At 62.8% G+C, this 20006-nt stretch overlaps 1 protein-coding gene across 1 annotated transcript in view; it reads left to right on the forward strand.

Annotated features, from left to right (window-relative positions):
* Window positions 1–1101: 1101 nt before the first annotated feature.
* Window positions 1102–20006, forward strand: part of NCS1 (neuronal calcium sensor 1) — a 51980-nt gene continuing 33075 nt past the window's right edge. Inside the window, exon 1 of the mRNA XM_045469899.1 lies at window positions 1102–1258. Coding sequence (XP_045325855.1) covers window positions 1195–1258 — 64 coding nt within the window. The 5' untranslated portion in view covers window positions 1102–1194. The remainder of the gene's footprint in view (window positions 1259–20006) is intronic.

Raw genomic sequence — 20006 nt, forward strand, 5'->3', positions numbered from 1 at the left:
AGGGGGGCCACCCCTCTGCACGGAGGCTGGAGGAGATCCGACCCTGTCCCCCCTCTGCTTAAAGCCCAGAGACCCAGCTCTTTGAGGAGGGGTCAGGCCTGACCCCACGGGCCCTGGTCCTTCTCTCGGGCATCAGCTCTTACCCCGCCTGCGCCTGGGGCCCTGTGCTCTGAGAGGAGCGCTCCCTGGGGTTCAGGCCTCCCCTCCTCCAGGTTTTCTGGGCCTGGAACGCGGTCCCAACCACCCATCCCTCCCTCCCCTGGCCTCGGAGGTCACCTTCCCCCGGGCCGCGGCAGGTATCCCCCATCATACATGTGACATCCCGCAGTGGCCCCCCCCCCGGCTCCGCCCCCACCCCGCGAGGGCTGGGACCGCGCCCGTCCCGTTCCACGGCGTGTCCCCAGCGCCCGACAAATCCGCGTCGAATGAATGAGTTTCGCCGCGCAGAGAGACTCGGCCTCATTCGCGTCAGATCTTCCGGGCCCTCCCCCACCCCCCACCCCTGCCGCGCCGCGGGGGTGGGGGGGGGGAGGCCGGAGCGCGAGAGGGGGCGGGGTGACCGCCCCCTCCCGCCGCGGGCCCGGCGAGGCCGGGGTGGGGGGTTGGGGGGGCGCCCCGGCCACCGGCCGCCTCCGTGGCCTCGGGGCCGCCGTTCCGCGGGCGCAGGCCCGGCCGGGCGGGTGCGGGGCGGGAGGTGGCGCCGGGCGCTGAGTGGCGGCTCCGGGTCCACCCCTGGCGCGCCGGTGCGAGCGGGAGGCGGGAGGCGGGGAGCGCAGGGGCGGCGGCGAGAGGGAGCGCAGCAGCGAGCATGTGCCGCGGAGCCCAGTAACCAGGGACGACCGCGGCCACCCCGCGGCCCGCGTCGGCGCCCAGCCCAGCGCAGCTCCGCGCCGCGGCGCCCGGAGAGGGCGGCGGCCGGACGGCCCGGGCCTGCGAGCGGCCCGCCCCGCGCCCCCGGCCCCGCGCCGCACCCAGGGGGGGGTGGGGGCCGAGGCGCCGCCAGCCGCGCCGCGCCGCGCGCCGGAGCCCCCGCGCCCGGGCCCACGCGGGCCCGGCGCAGACAAAGGCGCGGCCCCGGCCCCGGCCCTCCGCGCGCCCCGCCCGCCGCCCGCCCCGGCCCGCGCCGGCCGAGCCGCTCCCGCCGGGCGCCCCGACGGGGTCCGGCCGGGGGGCGGGGGGCCGCGGCCGCCGAGGATGGGGAAATCCAACAGCAAGTTGAAGCCCGAAGTTGTGGAGGAGCTGACCAGGAAGACCTACTGTGAGTGCGCGCGCTCGGACCCCCGCCCCGCGCTCCGCCTCCGCCCGCTGGCGCCCCTCCCCCCGCGCGCGGCCCCCTCCCCCCGACCTCTCCCCGGACCCCCTCGGCCCTCCCCCGGGCGCGCCCGCCGCACCCCTCCCCCCTCCCGGCCACTCCCCGCCCGGCCTCGGCGCGCGCCCCTCCGCAGCCCCCGGCCGCGCCCCCCGGCCCCACACCTGGCCCTATTGTTCTAGGGCACCCCTCCCCCCCCCGCACCCCCCCCTCCCCGCGCCCGGGACCGGTGCCGCCTGGCCGCGCGCGCGGGGCCACCCCCGGGCCGGGAGGGCCGGCTCCAGCCCACCCGCCGCCCCCACTGTCTGCAGAGCTGTCCCGAAGAGCCGGGGTGTGCCCGGGCGAGGGGCGGTGGTCGGGGAGGGGGCTCCCGGTTGCGCGGTGGCTCGGACTGGCACGGGCGCAGCGGGGTGGGTGATTCATGCATCACGATGCCGCTGCCGTTGCTGCCGCCGCCGCCGCCGCCGCCGCTGCTGCTGCGAGGTTGGCCTGTCGCCCCCTCCCTGGCCCGGATCGTGTGTGTGTTGGGGTGGGAGGGGGGGGGCGAGGCTTGTCAGAGAGCTCCAGGCGGCAGCGCGGGGTCCTGGGTGCCCTGTGGGCTGCAGGCTTTACGGGGTGAATTCTCCCCAGGCCCTGATCCCACCTCCCCCCCCCCTTTTTATCCCTTGTCTGCCACACCGGAAAATGGGTTTATACAGCGGGGGAGTGGGGGGGGGGCAGGGGGAGGGTGGGTGATCTGGGCGATCTCCACAGGTAAGCATTCGGGGCATCCGTGGGACCCCCCTGTCTGCCGATTTCGGACTTCTCTAGAGCTGTCTCCGTGTCTCTCCACTTGGCCCAACTTCACAAGTGTCCTGTACCCTCGGATCTTCGGTGTCTCCATGACAGACCTGTCCCTTCTCTGCAGCCTTTCCCCCCCACCCCGGGGGGGGGGACACCCCAGCTTGCCAGGGGTTAATGGCGCTGGGTCCTGACCGCTTGCTGTTTCATTTTGGGGACGGGGAGAAGAACCCATACATGGTCTGGAAGGGCTTCTGCCTGGGTGTCTGACTCGGAAGGGGGCCCTGGCCCTGGCTATGGGTTGCAATTCGGAGCGGGCACCTGGGCAGCAGCGAGGGTCTAGCTCCTCTGCACTCTTCCGGGAGGCAGCAGATTGACTGCCAGCCTCCTGCGTTGACGGAGGCCGGGGAGGCAGCTTCTGTGGTGCATTGCACAACCTCTGCCCCCCTCCCCCCTCCATCGGTCTTCTGGGCACGTTTGCAGGTCTGGCCAAGCCCACGGTTCAGCTCCATGCTCCTCGCCCCCGTGTGCTGGGAACAAAGGGGGCTCTCCTGAGTGGGTGCTAGTCCGCTGAGAGGCACTGGTCCTTCTCCAGTGGAATTCTCCAGCAAAGAGCTCACATCCCAGTAGCTTCTCCTTGAAGCGTGGAGGCTCTGGGGACCGAGACTCAGTCCCTTACTGCTCTCACCCTCTTTCCTGGGGTGTGTGTGTCTGGGAGGGGGTGCTTTCCAGTTTGGCTACTGTTTTGTGACATTCGCTGGGCCTTCCCTCACGCTCTGTGCAGGTGTGGGCCGCAGCTGTCCGCAGGCAGGCGGCAGGTGGGGCTTCCCAGGTTCCTGTGCCCGGGGAGGCAGAGGGCACCACAGGCTTTGCCAGGAGTGGTGGGCTTGGGTTGCACCGGGGCGTCCCCGTCGTGGTAGAGCCTGAGAGCCACCTGCGAGCTGAATGAAGCCAGGTTGCCCGCTATGGAGCATGTGACATGCCAGCCTCTTTGCGTCACCAGCTCATAGGATCGTCAACCGCCCTACACACGGTGGGCACTGTTACCAACCTCATTTACCGATAAGGAAACTAAGGCTCCCAGGGGTGAAGTCACGTGCCCGGGATCCACCCGGGACCGCGGGTGGCGACAGGACTTGCAAAGTCCAGTCTGTCTCCAAAGTTCTGCCCCTTAAAAGACCTCACAGCTCAGGCGGAGAAGTCCGGAGGGGGTCTTCTTCTGTGTGTCCCTGCCCGGTGGCCGCCATCCGGCAGTGATGGTGGATTATGGATGGGAAGGGGCGTGGGGCGGTCATTTTGTCCACCCCCCCCCCCTCCCTGGGGACATCTGTCAACTTTGGGAGAAGTTGAGTCAACAAGGCTTTGTTAGGAAGGGGTCTGGTGCTGCTGGGCTGGCCTGGGCTATTTTTAAAGGCCTTTGGAGACGTGGAACAGTTTTGATCGGAGAGAGCGAGCAGAGTCCTTTCCTCGGTAGAGCCCTTATTAGGCGTGGGCTGGGGGAGGTGGCGGTGGGTTCATTTGCCTCCTGTCCGTCCTGCTCGCCGATGCTTGGGTGTGCTGGCACTTAGTAGGTCCACAGATATTTGCTGATGAAAAGCCTCCCAGCAGGAAGAGCAGAGAAGGCCTCCAGCTTGTTCTAAGGCCCTAGATGGACTTCCTTCTGATGGGGACTGGAGTCATCTGCTTTTTGTTCGGGGGGGGGGGGGAGGGGCGGGGAGGAGAGAGGGTTCTATTTGTGAGGTCAAGAGAGGAGCAGTTAGCAAGGGCCGTCAAATGTCAGAGTCTCCTGGAGAGCCCGTTAAATACCAAGTGCCCGGTAGCTTCGCTCTGAGTTCTCGTGCTTAAGGTCTGGGCCGGGTCCAGGGCCTTGCATCCTGACGGGTGTTTGTCATGCGGATCTGGGTTCCCAGGAGCCCCAGTTGGAGCCCGGTACTGGTTCTGGGGGTCCTGGCATGCGTAAGCATCACCCGGTGTCCTAGGCCACCTTGGGATACCGCAGCTGGCCACAGCGCCCGGAGGGGAGCCCAGATGTTCGCACCTGAGTCATTGCTGGCTGTCGCCCTTGGTGGTCATTCTCCTGCTCCCTGGGAAGGACTGTCCTGCTGGTCTGTGTGTGTGTGTGTGTGTGTGTGTGTGTGAGGAAGTCAGAGAAAGTCTACGAACACATCTGGATTCAGCCTAGCTAAAACCCTCCGTCTTTCAGGCCGAACACTGCAGAGGTTTTTTCCGCCTCTGCAGATAAGGTTTTGTAAATCATCCTGCTCCATAACCCAGTCCTCACCCTTCCTGGCACGGCGCGTATCCAGAAGCAGCAGGAGGGGCTTCGACACTGGTGGGGGCCCCCCTGCCCAGAGCAGCAGTCAGCCGGCAGCCCGGTTTCTTTGAGGTCTGGCCCACTTTCTTCCGGCTCGTCGGTGGGGCTGATCCCTGCGTGCCCAGGCTGTGGCACAGGCCCGCCCCTCTCCGAACCGCACCTCGCTTGCCTCATCTGCCAAATGGGTATGTCATGGCTCCTGGCTCCCCAGGGGATGTAAGCCGGCAACAGGACAATTCCCTTAGAGCCTAACTCGCGGCCTGTGGCATGAAGGGTCCTCCTGAATGCACGACAGCAGTTGTCAAGGAGGCACGGGAGCCATCATTACTGAGGTTTTGACTACACAATTCAACTTCATCTTCAACTGGGCTTAAAGGTATCTTGCGGGCAAAGTTCGTCTCTCCCCAGAGGAATCCTCCCTCGGCCCTGGACTTGGTGTCTAACACACAGGAGGCATGGAGAGGAAGGGGGGTCTTTGGTTCTCCCGAATTTCAGCAGCTTCCTGTTTTACCTGCAGTGGTCTCCCCACACCCCTGCTTGTTAATTCTCGGTCTGCCCGGACCTGCCGTCCCCTGAGCGCTCGCTCCGTGCCGGGCGCAGACGCTGAAATGTGGGGAACCACAGAGATGTGGTTCTTGCCTTCGGATGGAAACCAGCCAGATGGCCCCAAACACCAGGCTTACGGGGCTCGAGGCGTTTGTTGTGGCCTGAGATGCATTGGTTTAAAGGCTTCGGGGCCCCAGCCAGGCAGCCCCAAGAGGCAGACCCCTCCACCCTGCCTCCCTTATCCTCCCCAGGGGAGGCCCTCCCCTGGGACCCTCTGCCCAGGGCCCAGAGGAGGTCACCTGCTCCTTGTCGCTCTCGGTCAGCCCAGGCTCTGCCTTGACCTTGCTTGCCAACCTTGAGTCTCTGCAGCCTTTTCCCTGATGCCCAGAATGGTGCCCGACACGCGGCAGCTTGTGGAGGGGAGGGGCCTCCAAATGGGAGGTCCGGGGAGCCGGCGGCTAAAGCCTCTGCCACCTGGGGCGGAGAAGGGGACCCTCGTTCACGGTCAGGAGCCTGGGGTGATGCTGGATGTCACCATGACCCTCTGGCTTTGGGACGCGTCCCTTCGCGTAAGATGAGGAATATTCTCTGATGATCCCTCCCCCCACTCAGTGCCGCTCAGCCAGAGGGGGCAAGACATCACCGTGGGCGGGGGCGGTATCTGGTACCCAGTTTGGGACACATAAGGGGGTTGGGGTGTGAAGGGCCCCACGGCCAGGCTAGGAATAAGCCACCCAGGAGAGGGAGGGCCCAGAGGGAGGAAGGCGGCTTCTGTGATCCCTACGCGTCCTGGGTACAAGAGGAGAAGACCGAGGAGCCTGGCTCCCTCTCTGTCCCGAGGGTGAGACGCAGCGGCAGCCACAGTTGAGATCGGAGTCTTTACGCCAAGGTGGGCATCTGGGCAAGAAACGCCAAGTCCGCTGTTAGGAAAGAACTCAGCATCCTGGAGAATGGAGCTGGGGCCTCAGTCGGGCTCTGTGACCTTGGGCAAGTCACTGACCCTCTCTGAGGCCCAGCTGGCTCGTCTGTGATACCTGCTCACGTGACTCCGTGGGTCCAAACGGGAGGGTGCTTTGAGGTCCAGGGCCTGGGCCAGAAAGGGAAAGGGGGTTGTTCAGCGGCAGGGTCTCGGGGCGGGGGTGGGGGGTGGGGGTGGAAGGCCTCTGGGACCAGATGTGCGGGTGTTCTAGCTCCTGTCTCCTGCAAGCTTTCTCCCAGAGTTTTCCTTTCCTCCCGGGGAAGACGGGCATCACAGAGGCCCCAGAGTTGGATTCACGGCCATGTGAAGGGTTTAGCCCGGTACCTGCTTCTGAGGGGACCCTTGAAACTTCTGGTGGCACTTGGTCCTGGGATACGTGTCCTCTGTCTTCTAGAACAGGACACGCCGAGTGGGGGGTCTGCAGCCTGCCCCCTTGTTGTGCAGAGAGAAGCAGAAGAAGCCAGGGAAGGACGGGACTTGCCGGGGGTCCCAGAGCCCAGGCTGCCTCCTCACACCTGTTCTGGCACTTTCTTTTTTTTTTTCTTTAATTTTCTTAACGGTTATTCATTTGTGAGAGAGAGAGAAACGGAGTGCAGCCGGGGGAGGGGCAGAGAGAGAGGGAGACACAGAATCCGAAGCAGGCTCCAGGCTCCGAGCTGTCAGCACAGAGCCCGACGCGGGGCTCGAACTCATGAACCGTGAGATCGTGACCTGAGCTGAAGTCAGACGCTTAACCGACTGAGCCACCCAGGCGCCCCCCTGAAAACATTATTTTTTAGCGGTGTACCATGTGAATGCAACATTTCATTTGATCCCCGGCCATTGGGCAGTTAGGTTGCTTCCTTCCTTCCTCCCTCCCTCCTTCCTTCCTCCCTCCCTCCCTCCCTCCCTCCCTCCTTCCTTCCTTCCTTCCTTCCTCCTTCCCTCCCTCCCTCCCTTCCTCCCTCCCTCCCTTCCTTCCTTCCTTCCTTCCTCCCTTCCTCCCTCCCTCCCTTCTTCCCTTTCTTCCCTCCTTTTGCCAATATCAACAGTGCTGTGATGAACATTCTTGTACTAAATCTTTGTAAGAACAGCTTTGCAATAAATTTTGCACCAACTCTTCCTGAACTTAATGCCCCAGAATGAAGCTGTGGCATTAAAGCCTGGGGACATCTTACAAGGCTTCTGATGGAAAAATTGTTATATCACTCTCCGGAGAGTATGTTCCCATTTACATTTGCAGGGAACATGGACGAGAGGGTGCCTGTTTGCTTGCATTCTTGCCAGCACTGAGTCTTCCTGCTTTTCTGGATTATTGCTGATTTTGGGGGGGAAGAAAAGAGTGGCTCGCTGTTTCAGGGTTCATTCCCTTGATTAGGGGAGGGGCAGAGAGAAAGAGGGGGACAGAGGATCCGAAGCAGGCTCCGTGCTGACCGCGCAGAGCCCGACGCGGGGCTCGAACTCACAAACCGTAAGATCGTGACCCGAGCCCAAGTCGGGCGCTTAACCCACGGAGCCCCCGAGGCGCCCTTGATTACTGTTCGATAGAATTCTAGAATCTCTGAGCGAGGGGGCACTTTGGGGTCATGTAGTCCAGTGCCCTTTTTTACAAATGGAAAACCCTAGTCTCAGAGAGGCGAGGTGTCTTTCCCAAGGTTATGTGGCAAATACCAGGCAGAAACCCAGGACGGCTGGCTCTCGTTGGGGGCGCCTCCCACCGTACCATGATGGGGTGGCTGTTGGGGTTGAGATGGTGAGGTCTTGCTTTTTTCTGAGATGGTTCGTCTTGTCCTAAATATCTCTTACTCTCTGGTAAGGAGAAAACCAGCATCCGTTAAAAAGAGCATCCTTTTTACTGGCATCGTGAGATGAAATGCTTCGCACGTCCTGGGTGTGGTCTATTTACAGGGCACAGAACCTCATAAATTCATGTGCCAAGTTTCCAGGTAGCTTGAAATTGGGGTCAGATTCCCGGCTGAGGGCAGGACAGCAGCGTGTTGAGGGCTTGTGGGCCAGCTTGCTGTCTTGTGGCCGTGGCCGTCCAGCCCCTGACCCCTCTGAGTTCTGGGTGTGCGTCTGGTGTGTGACACGGGGATGGACCGCAGGCTTCTTCCCAGCAGGAGGACACAGGGAGCGGCATGTAGTAAGTGCTCAGTAAATACTGTCACAGGAAAGAGGCCGCATAGCTGTTGGTGTCAGGGGACCGCGGTCCTCGGCCCCTCCCCTGGGGGGTCACAAGCCCTCTGCTAAATTGGGAGGGAGTGGCCAATAGGAGGGCCTCTGGATTTGGCCTCGCTGGCTGGTGGCAGGATCATTCTGAGTCGGGGAGGGAAGGCCTGCTCGGAGACGCTGGCCTTTCGATCCCTTGCATGGACGTGGCCTTGGAGGGCCGGAGAGACACCTGCCTGGGCTCCAGTCCCAGAGCCCTCGCAGCCTGGACAGTGACTGTGGAGTCACCAGCGCCCCCTGGGACTCAGTTTCCCTTTCTGTGCAATGTTCAGATTGCCGGCTGGCGAGACTGCTGTGGGGCGGCTACACCGGGGCCCCCGGGGACGGAGCGGGCCCCGTGTCTGCCTCTGGTGTCTCCCTGGGAGAACACGCTGTCGCGGCCACAGGCACAGTTCTTAGTTTCTCGTGCCTTGGTTTTCCCATCTGCGGGTTGGGTCCACTGTGGGTGAGGTTAGGAATGTGGAGGCGTGAATTTGGTGGCTCATCAGCGAGGGGGGAGGACCCGTAATCAACAACGCACGAGGATCAGCCGCGTCTCTGCAGTAGGTTCGTGGGGGGGGGGGTGCTCAGGGCTCCCATGTGCCCATCACCAGCTCCTCCCAGGAGTCCCTGGGGCGGGAGGGAGGGGGTCCTCGCTTACAGATGAGAAACCGAGGCTCACAGGGGATCGGGGTTGGCCCCAGGCCGCCCGTCCGCCGAGTGAGGCAGGTGGCCCTTGATCCCGGGCCGAGTGCGGGCCCTCGTGGACGGGGGTGCCGCGAAGCTGCCGTGGCCGCGTGTGCGGGCGATCGTGAGCAAGCGTGGGCGCCTGGCGTGGGTGTGCGGCGGGGCGGAGGCTGGGATCACATGCGCCAGCCCCGGTCCCCGTGGGCGTGCTCTGGGTGTGAGTGATGGGGTCGCGGCGCGTGTCAGGAGTGGGCGGGCCGGCTCGTCTGGGCACGCGCGTGTGCATGCTGGTGTGCGTGAGGGCAGCTCCGTGCAGGTTGTAGATGTGGATGTGCGCCGGCGGTGGTGGGGGGGGAGGCAGCCTGGGAGCCTGAGTCACAAGCTGATTGCGCAGTTGCTGGCCCTGGGACCCGGCGACCTGGCTGTCCCTTCTCGGCCTCCTTCTGCCCTCACCACCGTGGTCTGTGGGGGCCCGTCTGTCCTGGGGCAGTGGGGGGGGGGGAGGGACGTGAGAAGAATAACAAAGGTGACATCCCCCGTTTACCAAGGGAGCATGCGGTGCCCTGAATCCCGAGTACAGATTTATCCCCGCTGTGGTGTCACCGCGACCCGGGGAGGAGGGACTGTTGTGCCCACTTTACAGGTGAAGAAAGAGAGGCCCCGGGCAGATTCGGAGACACGCCCAGGGCCTCCCCGCCGGCCAGTGGCCAAACTGGGGCTCAGGCTCGGCTCTTCGTCTGACAAAACAACGCCCCCCACCACGTGCCTGCCTCCCACGGTCTCTTTGAGCCTTACGACCTTGGAGCTGCTGAGGAGGGTGGGGAACACCCCAACATTGGAGGCATTCAAGCAGCTGTTGGACATCAGATGCTGGCCGGGCATCCCAGATTCCCGGGCCGGATGTGAGCTCGGACAGCGGGTGGGATCCTTCTGGTTCCGTAGCCTGTTTCGCCTCCTGCAAGGGATTTGGGGCAGCCTCGGCCTTGGCTGCCTCTGGGAGTCGGGCCTCTCTCTCAGCCTCTGCCCATCCCAGCGGAGGCTCTGGTGCTCGCTAGGTGCCCAGCGCTGTGCTTGCCTCACGGAGTCCTCCCGGCCCGTGAGCTCAGGAGCGGTGTGTCCCCTGGTGCGGTGTTGGCCCCATCCCTGCTCCCGGGGAGCCTGCAGGCTGGGGCCGGGAAGCAAGAGGCCGCCCAAGGATACGGCCGGCTGTGGAGACCAGTGGTACCCCTGGAGCGCCCCCAGCTGTCCTGACCTGCCAGTGCCTGGTGTGGGCTGGGTACCTCGAGAAAGGTCTGTTGGACAAAGGAGGAGACCACAGGTGCAGTGTGAGGCTCGGGGACATAGCAACAGAGGGGACCTCAGAGGCCAGAGGTCTGGTAAGCTCCTTGAAGGTTGGGACAACGTGCGGTGGATTTGTTTTTGTGCAGTGCCCAGTCTGGAGCCACGCACAGGGCAGGCCTGTGAACACCTCTGCGTAAGGCTTTGGGCTTCCCAGAGTGTCTGTGTGTTGCTTTGTTTCGGTCGTCCCCCGGCCAGGGTGGGACCTGACGGTGCTCCTGACCCACCATCAGACGAGGCCCGGGGAACCTCCAAGGGAGTCGGGGTCTGGGGTCCTGGTTCCAGCCAGACTGGCTGTGGCTTTTGGCTACCCCCTCAGGGTCTCCATTTCTCCAGCGTCCTGCTGTCTGTGTGATGGGATGTCACCTTTTCTTTTTTTTTTCTTTTAATTTTTTAAAAATGTTTATTCCATTTTTGAGAGACAGAGTGCATCCGGGGGAGGGGCAGAGAGAGAGAGGGAGACACAGAATCCGAAGCGGGCTCCAGGCTCCGAGCCGTCAGCACAGAGCCCGACGCGGGGCTCAAACCCACGGACCATGAGATCATGACCTGAGCCGAAGTCGGGCGCTTGACTCACTGAGCCACCCGGATGCCCCTGGATGTCACCTTTTCTTAGCCCAAGGGTATCCTGACGGGGCCACCTAGGGGGCGGTACTCCCCAGGTTGGGGGTGCCCAGAAAGGGGTGCAGGGCAGCTACTGGCTGTGGCACTCCTGGTCTCATGCGGTGGCACCGGGAAGCTGGCGGGGCGTCCAGGCCACCAGGCCACCGTGCTCTGGATTCCCTGGCAGGGGAGAAGGAGGAGGGCGGGAGGAATGTGGCTTTGAGGAATGTTTAACCCAAAGCAGAAATAGCACTCTGCTTTTTTGATTTCAGGCTTGGGTTTTCAGCTAGGAAGTGGGCTTAGAGTGCGCCTCTCTCTCTCTCTCTCTCTCTCTTTCTCTCTCTCCAGCCTCCCCCGGCTTCCCTACTGCTCTGGCCTTTTGGGGACAGAAGGTGGCCTCTTTTCTTTTTTTTTTTTTAAACGATGAAGCTTCTGCGGGAGCCAGAAAGGGCCCTGGATCTGACGGCCCCCAGAGCCGCGTTCACCTCCCATCCCTCCTTCTCCACCTCCCAGCCCCGACTCCTGACTCCGCTTTCTCTTCTGCGGAGCAGGGGTGGGAGGGGTGGGGGTAGGGGGGTGGTGGGGGAGGACGACGGGAGCTGAGATGGCTTGTGCGCAGTGGGGCGTCAGGTGCTCCCGGGCAGGGTCCTGCCGGGCCTGCGGGTGAACCCCGGCTCCTCTCGTGAGCTCTGGGACCCTCGGCCAAGCTCGTTCCCTCGAGCCTCCTTACTTCACCTCTGAAATGGGCAGATGATGACAGTCCCACTTCCCAGGATTGTGGCCCGAACGAGTGTGAAAATACTGGCAAAGGGGCCTGGCCGGTCCCAAGTTCCCGTACCCCTTCCTCTGAGCCCCGGCGGCCTCAGGGGATGGGAGATGCCTCTTGTAGGCTCCTGCCAGGCTGAATGAGGGTCCGTGCCCCAGGCGAGGGGTCGCTCCGAGGTGCTTTTCACCCTCCCCTCCCCTCTGGTTCACCCTCTGCTTGTGCCAGCATCCAGCGGCCCCTTTACGGCAGGTGCCCAGAGACCGGCCAGTGGCCTCCCCAGATTGGGTGGTGGGGGCACCTTCAGCTCGGCCCCTTCTCACTCAGCGATGAGCACCGTGAGCACGGACTCGTCTGGTCGTGGGGGTCACCGCTGTCCGCCCCCCCAACCCCCGGCTCCCGGAAAGAAAGGAGCCCGGCGCGTAACTGTTGGAAGAAATGAACAAATAGGAAAACGCACAAGCTAACAAGTCAACAGAGCTGCTTGTCCCCCCATCGGGTCTTCACCCTCTGTTCCTGTGTGGCCCCCTCCGACCTCCTGGGCTGACGCTGGGGGGCTGACCCTGTCTGGGGGGTGGGGGCCCTGAGAAGGCAGGCCCGGCGAGGACCTGGGCCCCCCTCTCCTTCCGGGGCCGGGAGACGAGGAAGGGGTCCAGCCGGCCCACAGGGCCGCTCCTTTCAGCAACCCCCCCCCCCCACCCCGCTCCTGTCTCTTTGTTAGGAACCGAGAGATTCCTGTTCAAAGGCAGGAGATGGGGCTATTTTTGGCACTGTGGGGGAAAAAGCGAATGCTTCCCTTCTGTTCAAAAATACATGGTGTGTGTGCTGGGCAGACGAGGCTCGACAGAGCTCAAAGCCCGTGCTGCCTGGGCCTCTGCCCCCGCGGCCCCCAGGGTCCTGCCTCCCTCCCGTCCGTGGCTCAGTAGCCCCCACGGCCCCATGGGGAGGCAGTTATTTCCAGACATGAGGACGCCCTTGCTGGGCCGGAGTGCAACACGATCTTAATTAAAACTAACAGCAGCCGTCAAAATACAGAAGAGGGGCCTACGAGCCGCCCTTACCTGGATTTGTCTTTCCTTGGCCCTGGCTCTGTGGAGCCGGGGGCGGTCGTGAGAAGTGTTCTGGGCGCATCTCAGGAGAAGGAGGCCCAGCCAGCTGGGAGGGAGCGGCTGGAGGGCCTGGGTGCCCGTGCGGGGCGAGTTTGGCCAAGGGTATCCTCGGGCCACCCTGCCACCCTTCGCTTCAGAGGCAGAACACCTCTGCGGATCCGCTCTCTCATGCCAGGTCCTGGGGGCGCCAGGACGCAGGGCAGTTGGATGGATGGGTGGATTTCTGGTCTTCCGGCATTCGGAGCCGGCCGGAGAAACACGAGGCTAGGATAAGCGTCAAGACAGCACGTTCTGCAATGCTATGGGAGGCTACCAGGTCTGGGGTGGGGTGGGGAGGGGCATCTGGGAGGGCTTCCTGGAAGAGGTGATGTTTCAGTTGAACCCTGGGGATAGGGTTGCCAGCCATCCTAAATAGTTGCTCGTTGTTCACCTGAAATCTAATTTTAACCAGGCATGCTATATTTTTATATGCTAAATTTGGTGGCCCTACCTGAGGGAGAAGTGGAGAAGGCACAAAGAGGTCTTGGGGGGATTGGTTTATGGGGGGGGGGGGTGTCGAGAGTGTTTCGGGCAGAAGGAGCGGCGTGTTCCAGGTCTGGAGGCAACTGGGTATGGCAGCTCTGAGGGGCTAGGGAAGGTGTCGGGGCCAGAGTGGAGGGGAGGTAGGTGGGAGGGCAGAGGCCTGCCTGGTTAGCCCTGTGGAGGGGGGCCGACCCCACCTGGGGGTAGCGCTGCTGGGGGCCGGTCTGGGGACCGAGGTGAGCCACGCGAGGCCCCAGACACGCCTGGGGAGGTGGGCGCCCGTCTGGCCTCCGGTGGGTTCTGGCCAGGCCGACAGATGTGTGGCTATGCTTCTCTGTGCCCCATGACTGCTTGGAGTCCCAGTGCTGGGGTCCTGCTCCTGCCTGTGACCAGGAGAAGGACCGGGGTGGGTCACTTCTGTGAGGAGGGCCCGTCAGGGTCAACCTCTGCCCTCGGTTCTTTTATTTTATTAGTTTTTTTTTTTTTTAATATCTTATTTATTTTTGAGACAGAGACAGAGCATGAGCAGGGGAGGGGCAGAGAGAGAGGGAGACACAGAATCAGAAGCAGGCTCCGGGCTCCGAGCCGTCGGCACAGAGCCCGACGCGGGGCTCGAACTCACAGACCGCGAGATCACGACCGGAGCCGAAGCCGGACGCTCAACCGACTGAGCCCCTAGTTTTTTTCTTTTTATTGTTATTTTTTGAGCGCGAGCTGGGAAGGGGCAGAGGGTAAGTGTCTGAAGCAGGCTCCACGCTGGGGCTCGATCCCATGAGCGTGAGATCATGACCTGAGCCGAAATCGAGAGTCAGACCCTCACCCTTGACCGCCTAACTGAGCCACCCAGGCACCCCAGCCCTTGGTTCTTAAAGGGCCAGAGCCAGAGCCCGCAGTGCTGCTGACCCCAGGGTGCCTGGTTCCCATTCCCGGTACAGCCCCTGCTTAGTCTCAGTATCCCTGCCAGTGCTGCCTTCAGCGACCTGGTATGTGAGGCGGGGCTGGGGGGGGGCTGTCACCTTCCCTGGGTCTCTCAGCCCGCCCCCTCCGCACCCCCCGCCCCAGCTGGGTTGGGCTCCCAGTTTACACAGATCATTAGATGGCTGTGCTGTCGTGTGCTTTAGGTCCGTCTCTCCTGTTACCTTGGAGACTCGCGGGACAAGGACCTGTGTCTGGGGGCCAGTGCCGTGTTCCAGCTCAGGGCCTGGCCCATACGCTGCTCAGCAATTCGTTATCGAAAGCGCAAAGGGGGGAAAATAATCCCATTTGTTCTTTCTAACTACCCTGTTAGGAAGGTATCGTTGCCACCATCGCCCCCCGTTTTACAGACGAGGATACTGAGGCCCAGAGAGGTGAATTCTGTTTCCCAAGGTCACAGAGGGGCTAACGAATGATTTCGCTCAGGGGCGCCCCGGGGGTGGCTCGGCCGGTTCAGCGTCCGACTCTTAGTGTCGGCTCAGGTCACGATCTCGCAGTTTGTGGGTTCGAGCCCCACGTCGGGCTCCACGGAGCCTGCTTGGGATTCTCTGTCTCCCTCTCTCTGCCCCTCCCCGCCTCAAAATAAATACATAAACATTAAAAACAACAAAAAAGAGAAGGATACATTGCAGAAAAAGACCCCTCCTGCCGACCGAGCACCCCGGTGCCTCCCACAGCCTCCGGTCTCGGCAAGTGCTTGGAAGAGGTTAGTGGAGTTGGGCCGGACTGAGTCCCTAAGCACTTGGTTTGGTCCTCCACGGGGAGTCCTGAGAAGACCCTGTCCGCCGACCTTTCCCCGAGGCCTCGAAGGAAGCAGAAGAAGGCGTTGTGGTTCACCTCCTTCAGGACCGACTCCCGTGGGAGATTCAGAGATCCCGGGTCTCCTGACGAGGAAACCGACGCTCAGAGAGGTTAACTGACGTGTCTGAGGTCACCCGGCTGGAACGCAGGGGAGCTGGGGTTGGTGGCTGCGAGCGGGCCTTGGTCTGGATCGCTCAGCCAAAGCGAGCTGTTAATAGATCAGCAGATTTCGAGGACCTTTGCTTCCCAGCCCGGGTGGGGAGTCAGAGAAGCCGAGGACTCGGGGCCTCTTTTGAGGAGCACCAGATGATGCAGTTCAGGAGTCAGGCGGGAAGTGAAGAAGGGGACCCCCCGAAGGCATTTGTGAGATGTTTGCAAAGCTGTCAAGTTCGGGGAGTCACGCGGACCCTGCTTCTGGTCCCAGCCTCCCGGCAGACTGACTTTGGTCCTTGGGCAGGTGGCTTCAGCTGTTTGTGCCTCAGTCTCCTGATCTGTAGCAGGGGGGTACGAAGTCCTTGTCGGGCGGCGTCGTCCGGGCACCGCTTGTGTTTAATGCCTGCCAGGTATTTAGTGCGGGCGGGTTCGCGGTAAATGCTAACAAATGGAGACGTTCCGCACGAGACAAAGTACATCTTCCTGCAGTTTTCACAATTTGTGGGGGGAGGGGGAGTTATTTAACTTATATAGAAATTGATATATTTTATGACTTTATTTTTAGGGTAAAATAACTATTTATAAATGATGACGCAGAAGGCAGACCTTGTGGAAATAGCTGAGCTGGAAAGTAAGATTTGTTTTTTTTTAATGTTTATTTTTTTGAGAGACAGAGACAGAGCACCAGCAGGGGAGGGGCGGAGAGAGAGAGAGGGAGACACAGAATCCGGAGCAGGCTCCAGGCTCCGAGCCGTCAGCACAGAGCCCGACGCGGGGCTCGAACCCACGAACCTCGAGATCGTGACCTGAGCCGAAGTCGGACGCTTAACCGACTGAACCACCCAGGTGCCCGTGGAACGTAAGATTTGAGCCACACCTTGCTTTTGGTGGCTGCCCTCAGAGGCTCTGGCGAGGGTGCCTTCGGGGAGCCCCTGGACGCCTCTGGCAGGTGGCCCTGCTCCGGGGACCAAGCACTTTCACCCCGCGTGAGCCGGTTGGAGCAAACATTCTCACCCCGTTTGTCAGACGAGAAAACAGAGGCGTGACACAAACTGAGCTTTATCTGGAGGATCTAAATGTGGGGAGGGTCTCAGTGCCCAGGAGAAAGGTGGAGCCGGGAGGGAGCCTGGTTCTCAGGGGAGGGAGCGGCACGGGCCGCTGTGACGGTCGGGAGCCCCTGCTCCCTGCAGGACCGTGGAGCTCACACTCCATGCACCCCGTGCCTGGCCCGCCGCGGGTGCTCGGTGAGTGCTGGCCTCAGCGGGTGGCCCCCTCCCTGGGGTCAACCGTCTCCAGGCTGAAGCCTCTTAGAGCGCGCGGGCGACCAAGCTGGAGGGACCTGGGCGCCCGCCTCTACCCCTCCGCCACTGACTGTGACCTTGGGCGACTGCCTTTGCTTCTGTGAAGCCTCAGTTTCTTCACCAGCTCGGTGGGCCGGCAGGGACCCCCACGTGTCAGCACGGGGCCTGTTGCAGCGGGAGGGCTCAGCCAACTGAGCCGGAGCCGGAGCCACCTGGGGCTCGGGAGGATCCCGAAGAGCCGGGAGGGAACAGGGGCATCTGAGCTGGGATTTGAGCGGCCCCGAGCAGCCTCTCCTCCCACACCTCGGTTCCCTTGAGGGCTTGGCTCCTCTCTGTCTGGGTCCCATCGGTCCTGCTGCATCTTCTGCCGCTGCCCCCACGGCAGTGAGACCCCTGACGTCTTTTTCTGATACCATGGCCGTCATCGTGACGGTCCGTGTCCCCGTGTCCCTCGTCACGTGCTGCGCCCGGTGCTTTTGGCCTGCACCCTCTTTTTTGGCTCTAACGGCGGTTCCATGAGGGAGGGGGGACCAAGGCTCAGAGAGGGGAGGCCGTTGGTGGAGGTCACACAGCCGCTAGAGTGTGGCGGGCCTGTCTGCGCGAGGCCCGTGGTGGGGGACAACCTCCTTGCTAGGGCTACGGGCAGGTCAGCCAGAGGCGGCCCCAGCAGCGGGGGGAGGGGGAGGGCCCAGAAGGGGGGGCGACTCACCTAGTGCTGGCCAGAGCTGTGACCCCTGGAGCTTTGTGAGGCTTTACAAAATCCTGGGCGCAAAGGGCTTGGTCTGGGGCTAGACAGCTCACAGATCTGGCCGCGGTGGGCCTGCGGATGCCCGTGGGTCCCCGCAGGTGAGCCGGCACCGAAGGTCCAGGGTCCGGTGTGAACTCGTCCCCGCAGGGGGCTGTGGGCCCCAGCCCACGCGGGTGGGGATAATGCAGAGGAGGCTGGGCGTCCGTCACTGTCACCCCGCCACCAGTGGGGAGAGGGGACCCAGAGGGGCGGGCTGGGGGTGGGGGGGAAGGCGGGGGGCCCAGGGCTCCGGGGAAACTTGCTCCTTCTGGGTCAGCTAGAGGGGCTTCCGGCTCAGCCTGGAATGCCCTGGAATTCTGGGCGGGAGGCCAGGCGCCTTTCTGATGAACTCAGGCTGGCTCCCTCCAGCTGGGCATTTATGGAAGCCAGGAGAGGGGCAGGCGGGGGGCTGGCGGTCTGTCTCCCCCGCCTGGAGGAGGCGTGGAGTGAGGGTCAGCACCAGTGACCTGTGCGTGTTGTCGGCTTATAGCTGATCTCCGAGGCAGCCCCCTCTTACAGATGAGCTACCCCCGCCGCCCCCCCACCCCCCGGCCAAGGGCACCTAGCACCGTGCCTCCGGGACCTGGCCCGGGTCGTCTGGCCCCGGGCATGTGCCCCCCTCCCATTTCCGTCACGCTCCTGGTGGGTGTCCACAGCCTTCTCCCCGGGACACGGGGCCTGTGGGGTCCGCCGTCATTGGCTTACTGCCTGCGGGTCACTCCGTGGGGTGCGGAAGCCGGGGACTGGAGGTCTCTGGAGACTGAGTGGCTGAGGGCGGCCGAGTCCCCTGCCCCCGCAGGAACACGAGTGTATTTCCACGCTGTCGTCTGAGCGCAGGGGTGGTGGGAAATGACTTGGGGCTGCGGGGAGGGGGGGAGTTGAGGCACCCGGACGCTTGGGGAATGTGGGTGTCTGCTCACCCTGCCCTCGGGTGTGGCCGGACCCCAGGGAGGGCGACTCCCAAGCGTTTAACTCTTTCTTGTCTCCCCACCTGCGTGTGTGTGGCCAATTGCGGGTGGTCCCGTGTTTTCTGCCAGGTAGAGCTGGAAGAGGGGTGTCCCCAGGAAGGGGAGGTCCAGGGGGAGGTGCGGGTCCTTATGGGCCACGTGGAGCGTGAGGGGCCCCTGGACCACCGTGAGGAGCGTAGACAGGGGCTGAGCTAGAGGGGGGTGCGGGGTGCACAAGCTGTGCCCCCGGAGAGCCGTGTGAAGAAGGGGCTCAGACGGACCCCGGGACTCGGAGGTGGAGCAAAGGAGAGGCCGGGGGCCCGTGGGCAGGAAGCCGCGCTTCTGGAAGCTGCCCTTCACTTCTGAGCGCTCTGTTTGTCCGAGTGCTCAGAGGCGTCAGGACGGACGGAGTGTCAGATTTAGTGACAAGGGGCTGCCGGTGGCCAGGCCCGAATTTCCCCATTTCCTCTTTTTTGCGTGAATCGAACCAGAGAGGCCTTCTGGCTGCCCTGGAGGTGGGAGGTGCGGGTGACCCTGGCCCTTGATCCAGCCTCTGTCCCTGGAGAAGAAAACAGAGCCTGGGGCGGTCACAGGATGGTGGCCGAAGGGACCCAGGGGAGCGTGGTCCGCCTGCCATCCCTCCAGCGCCTCTGTGGGGGCCGCCAGCCCCTGCTTTCCGTTCCCACCGTGTTTGAGCTGAGCCTCAATCAGCTGAGAGGTATTTTGCTTTAGGGAAATCAAAATCAGACTCAACATTTATCCTGGGCTCCAGGGACCGGCTCTCTCGCGTTCATTCCTGGCAGACAAGAGCTTCGTGCAGGGGGAGGAGGTGCAGGGAGACGCCTCGGGAGCCGGGGCGGGGCGGGGGGGGGCCTGTTCCTGCTCTTCCTGCTGGGTGTGGCAAGGAGAGGGCTCTGTCTGCACCCCTGCTGCAAGGCGTGCGGGCTTAGTGGCAGTGAGCCAGCTTGGGGGAGAGCTGGGCAGCGGGCAGGGGCTGGGCCCCTCCCCACTCGGGGCCATTGAGCCACCCACAGGCCTTCTCCCCGCCGCACCCCCTTCTCAGGGAGGTCCGTGGGAGGGGAGGGGAGTGGAGGGGACACCCAGCCCCTCTCCTCCTGGCTCTCTGCCCTCTCTAGGCTGGGACTTTTCTTTCTCTTGTTTTCTTTTAAGATTTTTCTTTTTAAGTTGTCTCTATACCCTACGTGGGGCTCAAACTTACAACCCCGAGGTCAAGAGTCACATGCTCCACTGACCGAGCCAGCCAGGCGCCCCTAAGTGGGGAGTTTTCTATCCACCTTTTAAGAAGCCCTCCCAGCGGCCGTGTCGAGTAGGAGTTTGTGTAAACCCCATCTTTCAGATGAGGCGTCAGAGGCTCAGAGAGGTTAAGTAACCTGTTCAGAACAACACAGCCTACAAACGGCCAAGACAGGACGCTGACCCTGAGCCTCCCAACGCCTCAGCCTTGGGGTTGTCAATACTGGTTTCCTATCGAGTCCGGGCTCCCCGCCCCTCACCCCCTCCGCCCCCGGCCTGCCGGCAAGAGCGAGCTGGAGAAAGACAGCTCGTTTTCAAAGTGGGCCAAAGCCGGTCACAGGTTTCGTGAAGGTAAACCTGTTCGTGAGACACATATTGTAGGATGTGTCCCAAATGCAGCCAGGTGGCTCGGTGACGGTGGGAAATCACCCGGGGTTTGTTCTCTGCCTCCGGTGTGCAGGAGGCTGGGCCGGGTGCCGAGGGCGATGCTAGGGTATGCCTCGGTCTCTGAGGGCTTGGCATCCAGCCGGGTAGAGGAGAAAACAGTGCTTCTGTTGAACATCTGCTAGATGGCAGACATCATGCCACGTGCTTTAAGGACACCCTCCTCTGATAAGACAGAGGCTGTCACTTGTCCCATTTTCAGATGAG

Source organism: Leopardus geoffroyi, chromosome D4 (genome assembly GCF_018350155.1).
Source record: "Leopardus geoffroyi isolate Oge1 chromosome D4, O.geoffroyi_Oge1_pat1.0, whole genome shotgun sequence".
Taxonomy (NCBI): Eukaryota; Metazoa; Chordata; class Mammalia; order Carnivora; family Felidae; genus Leopardus; species Leopardus geoffroyi.